A 5,752-nucleotide genomic window follows, 5' to 3' on the forward strand; every position below is an offset into this window, starting at 1 on the left:
TTTTTTTTTTTTTTTTTTACAAATTACCATTTCTAACATGTTTAATATTTTCATTCTAGCCGTTTATAAATGTTGTTTCTTATTACCTCAGGTGGAAGAGGCCCTGGAAGCTGTCAAAAATGCTACAAATGAGCAAGACCTTGCAAATCGCTTTAAAGAGTTTGGGAAAGAAATGGTGAAACTTAACTATGTAGCAGCAAGAAGACAACAGGTGGGAGAAGTTTTGGAAATGCTAGGGGAGAAAATGTGTGTTTAACCTCCTAGCTTGATAGGTCTGAACAACAGATCAGCCTCATCTGCTGGTGATCAAGTATCAAATGCCCTCAGAACCTGTGATTAACAAAGGCATCACAGTTTTCTACATGGGCCAGTTTTCATACCACTGTGGGCCCTGGGGTACTCTCTGGCCCCTGCCTACCTGGAGTAGGTCACAGGCCTCCTGCTTGACTGGTAGGAACCATGCTAACCTTTTTTCCACTGTAGGAAAAGCTCCCCAGTTAAAATATCAAACTTTGGTGTGGTGCTATGGATGCTGTCTGGACACCACCCCTTTACTTGCCCTAACTTTGTATTTCCTAGCCCTAAAGACACCACCATGCATATGCATAGCCAAAATGTGCAGCATGTTGAGTTAAACCTTTATGAAAGATAGGAAGAAAATGCAAAGAAAATTCAAGGAAAGGCAGAGAGAAAGGGGTGAGGTATGGGATAACACAGGTGAGTGAGTTACTTTGAGGAAGGTGGCTCACAGGGGATCTTGTGTCTCCCTTTGTCTCAAGATAGCACCCTCAATTTTATCCAGGTCTACTCATTAAGTACCATTAGAATTTTGTTCTCAAGGGGTGGGCTTTTATTTTATTTTTTCCCTAAAAAAACCTCTCCAAATCTGGAGGGGTCCGTTAAAATCCTTTCCACCCATCCTCTTGACTGTTCCTAGAATTCAACATTTGGGGCAATTCCTAGTGCCTTAAGATTGTCTGTGACCAACCAGGAAGTTCCATTCAACACCCATGGGTTGAGTGTTCATCAGTGACAGGCTGAAGGAACACTGGTATTATAAACCTGGTCAAGATCTAGTTCCTGCCCCTAAAATGCTTACAGTATTCTTTGTGTGAGAGGCACACACATGTGATTTTAGATTACATAGTGATATTTAAGTATTTTGTAATTAGCAAAATTCAAGTGAGATCTTGTGTAATAGTCCAAAGTGTAAGATGGGTGAAGGAGTGAAGTTACTCCGAAGCACAAATGTGAGACCAAAAAGCTATCTAGCTTAAACAACTGAAAAAAAGAAAAAGAAAAAAAGACATTTAATCTTGATCTTAGTGAACAAAATGGGCAGTTGGCAAGAAAGGTAGGGGCCTTTGTCTCCTATGTCTCCAAATGAAGGACATTCAGAGTCTTGGAAAATTTTTGGATTTTATTGTAAATGGGTGGGTAGAATTTGAGTAGTTCAAAATTTGGTATCAGGGTCTCAAACTTACATTTTAGTATTTTTGATATGTTGAACACAAGGGAGTGGAGGAAGAGAGACCATCTATAGTTGGGAGGGGCTGATGTCTAGGTGAGAGATGGTCTTGATGAGTTGGTAGTGGTAGAAATGGAGAAGATTTCAAAGAATCAGTTTATTTTGAAAATAGAGCTCTGAGGACCTGATGTTAAATTGGATGTGTCTGTTTAGGGAGGGATAGCAACCTGTTCAGTTCTAAGGTTCTGGTTTGAGCAATTGGGTAGATGGTAGTGAATTTATAGAGATGGAGAAGACTGGGTCAGTTGGGTATAGAAATTAAGATTTCATATTTAGATACATTGATTTTTTTTTTTTTTGAGATCCTTGAGCTCTCCATGTAAAAATGTCAAATAAAAGAGAGGGTTGGAGATGGAAAAACCAGTCATAAGTATATGTAGTTGGGTATTAAAATTGATGGGAATATATGAGATATTTATGAGAATATATATCTCATATATTTCATTAATACCTTGTTTTTAATTAACTGCTAGACTCTTCCAAGAAAATTTAGAAAAGTAGAATTGGAAGTGGGAAAAACACATAACACCCTACCACCCAAGGAAAAAAAAATGGTGCAGTTTTGGCATATTGCCTTTCAGTTATTTATCTTCATATTTTAAAATACTTATAATCCTACTTTTCATATAAGTATGAATATTGTTCTGCTTTTTCATTTATCTTATATTATCCATATTTGTTGAAAATGAATTATAATATCCACAGTCTACCAAATGCTTCAGTCATTTACTTAACTGATTCATAATTCAACATTTAGATTGTTTGCAGGGTTTTTTTTTTATGTAATTAAAGAATGTTTCCTCAGATAGTTTTATGGAGAGAATTACCCCATCCATCTCTCACTTCCACATTTAGGTTTTTCTTTTATAAGTATAATGTAAAGTAACATCTAATTTCTGGACCGCTCTTATGGAGGTTAAAAAGGCCCTTCATGACTAGTCATGAGAAACCTACTTTCAATGCCTAGATTATTGCCTGGCATAGAGAATACACTCAGGTGTTAGTTTCCTATTTATGTTCATGTTGAGGGCTAAAAATAAAAAAAACCATATCCTATTGGCTAGCATAAATTTGTCGGTACATAAGCAAAAGAGGATAGATGGTTCAGTTAATTATTATGTACTGTCAATTTATCTTGACAATCCTGGGTAAAATATAATGTGCTTGTCTCAGAATTATTTTGACCAATAAAAGAGAAGATGTCATTGTTGCTAAGTCATTTATATAGGACATACCAAACAAACAAATAGAAATTGAACCCCAGTGGTTCAAGTAACCTTTAATGATGTTTTGAAGCTGGGGGGGAAAAAAAAAATCCGAGATCCTCAGCTGGCAATCCTATATGGTCTCCGAGAGCAGCACTGCCTTTAACATTTCCATAAATGATGTGAACATTTTCTTAACAATACTCTTTAAAGCTGAAGATCAAGAGACTCCCCAGTGGTGGTATTTTGACAGCCAGAACTAGGAAGACAAATCATCTTTGATCTATTTTTATTCCCTATAAGCTCAATGATTGAGCTGCCATTAAAGGTAGCTTAAAAAAAAAAAAAAAAAAAAGAACCCTATTCCAGAAATGATAATGCAGTGGCAGTGATGGACTAAGCAAAAATCAGAAGAGTCTGATTGCCCTTGTCTGTAATTGTAATTGAAAACGGGGGCAAGCATTATCAGAAGACTGAAGTTTGGATTTTCCATCTGCTGCTAATGAACTCTGATACATGCAAGCTACTGACAGTCAGTAGCTTTTCTTTTTCTTTTTTTTTTTTTAACCTTTTTCCCAGCAATACTTGAGTGCCTCTTATGGGCCAAACAGTGCTAATGAGTAAAGAGCCACTAAACAAGATAGACAAGGCTTCCTGCGATCACTAGACACAATACATCAGGGAAATGTGTTGAAATAAATACAGTAAAGTTTAATAAGTGTTGATAGGAGGGGGTAGGGGCGTGTGGGAGCAGATAGAAGGGGGCATAGCTTAGAGAGCAGGATGGAGCATGTTCCAGGAGGATCGGCCATGTCGTTTGAAAGGGTAGATGGAGGAGGATTGCTCAGGTATTTCATGCAGAAGGATTAAGTGCAAAATCCCAGCAGCTAGTGTGAGCGCCAGGGAGAGTAGATGGTTTCTAAAATTCAGTAGGGTTTCTAAAATGGAGTCTGTGACCCTAAGTTCTAGAACAGATGCTTCTGGGGCGAACTTGATGGATGTGCCACGTTTCCTATGTTGTGTATGCAGGAGCTGAAGGACCCCCACTGCCGGGATGAGATGGCTGCCGCCCGAGGGGCTCTGAAGAAGAACGCCACAATGCTGTACACGGCCTCCCAAGCCTTTCTCCGCCACCCGGATGTTGCTGCCACGAGAGCCAACCGAGATTATGTGTTCAAACAAGTCCAGGAGGCCATCGCTGGCATCTCCAATGCTGCCCAGGCTACCTCGCCCACCGATGAAGCCAAAGGCCATACGGGCATCGGGGAGCTGGCTGCAGCTCTGAACGAGTTCGATGTAAGTATCTGAGTGATGCACGTGGAGTGGTACCCACTTGCCCTGACGGAAGGGATTTGGGGATGAAGGGCCTCAGTAGTACACCTGGATTTACCCCTCTTGGAGGCTTGTGATAGTAAGGTGAATGACCTAATGTGTTTGTTATTAGGAATCCAGCATAGTGGCAGAGCCTAGTTTTCTTGCATTGAAAGGCTCTAACAACGGTGTTTAAGAGGACCTGATCCAATGCAAGCAGAAACCCTGTGAACTGTTAGTTTCCTATCCCACTGGCTATTTTAGGGACCGTTCATCATTTGGATGCTTCTTTATTTTTAAAGGGGCAAACGTCCTAGGCAGTATAGGTACATCTTGCCTCTATGTTGCACGTGGGTGAAGAACTGCCCTCTGTGTCTTCATTTTAAATCAGTGATAAACTGTTGCCCTCTGATCCCACATGGGATCCCTGTCTTGCCTGAAGCGGCTCCTCTGGGTAGCATCTGTGTTGGACCCATGAATGACCCACATGCTGCACCGACTATTTCTGGGGGTGTGTCCCAGTGAGGCAAGCAATGGGAGGATGGCATCAAAGTGAATGAGAGGGATGCGTGTAATCAAGACCCCAGGATGACAGCCCTCACTTGCCTTGGGTCAGGATATGGGCCCACCTAGGGGAAGCTGGAATTCATCTGAGTTCATCCTGTGTTCAGTGTGAGAGCCTACGTGTGTTGGAGAGCTACCAGGATTTAAAGTAATCTGTATCTGTTTTCAAGGGTTCTCTTTTCCTACAGGGAGATGGGAGAAGTAGAATGTATTAAATACCTTTTAAGTGATAAAACACGGCGTTATAAGAATTCATAAAAGAAAAATAGGTTCCTTAACAGCTGTGGAGAAAGATGATGAGCTTGCTTTTGGATCTGTTGACATGAATTTTTCGCAGGGCATGAGTGGCTGGGAAAGAAGATCAGGAACAAAGCAGTGATTGCTAAAGACCTAAAGCGGCAAGATACAATGGGGGAATAATTATAACACTTCAGATAGCCATTTGCAGTTTTCCCAGGGGGATCTCCTCTTTTATTTTTTGTTAGTCAAAATATCCAGAGCTTAGACTGTATACTCTTTCCTAGGGTTTTTTAGTAAGGATTAAATATAATTTAAAGCATTTACCACAGAAATTGGGGTTTAATACATAATTCACAAAGTGTCAGGAGGCAACTGAAAATCCATTGTAACAGTTCAGTAAGGTTATCAGTTTTAAAATATAAGAGAAGTCAATAGATTTCCCAGGTGCAAAAGTGTAGAGTAATGGAAAAACAGATCCTGTTGACGAAAATTAGCAAAAATTTGTTGGCTTTATTTTATTCCTTAATTTATCTCCTTATAAATGTTAGAAATAATCCTGATACAGATGCGGAAGACCAAAAAAAAAAAAAAAACTACCGAGTGGTACTTTTTGTACTTTTGGTTTGTTTTGTGCTTAGGTTTTACAATAAAGTTGTACTTTTTGGTAAATGATGTCATGATCCTGGGTAGGAAAACTATTGACTCTTAATTTTTATAATGTTCAGACAATTCCGATAAAAATTTTGACTGCTGGGCGCCTGGGTGGCTCAGTCGTTAAGCGTCTGCCTTCGGCTCAGGTCATGATCCCAGGGTCCTGGGATCGAGTCCCACATCGGGCTCCCTGCTCGGCAGGAAGCCTGCTTCTCGCTCTCCCACTCCCCCTGCTTGTGTTCCTGCTCTCGCT

General features: G+C 40.2%; 1 protein-coding gene across 1 annotated transcript; it reads left to right on the top strand.

The window, feature by feature from the left end:
* Positions 1-91: 91 nt before the first annotated feature.
* Positions 92-4,029, top strand: LOC145718281 (catenin alpha-2-like; the record flags this gene model as incomplete). Its single annotated transcript, XM_081809759.1, has 2 exons — positions 92-211; positions 3,763-4,029. Coding segments are annotated over 2 exons (387 nt in total), but the record flags the coding sequence as incomplete, so codon positions are not given.
* Positions 4,030-5,752: the final 1,723 nt, after the last annotated feature.

This window comes from Leptonychotes weddellii, unplaced genomic scaffold (assembly GCF_054177405.1).
Source record: "Leptonychotes weddellii isolate Sample4059 unplaced genomic scaffold, ASM5417740v2 HiC_scaffold_13310, whole genome shotgun sequence".
Classification (NCBI taxonomy): domain Eukaryota; kingdom Metazoa; phylum Chordata; class Mammalia; order Carnivora; family Phocidae; genus Leptonychotes; species Leptonychotes weddellii.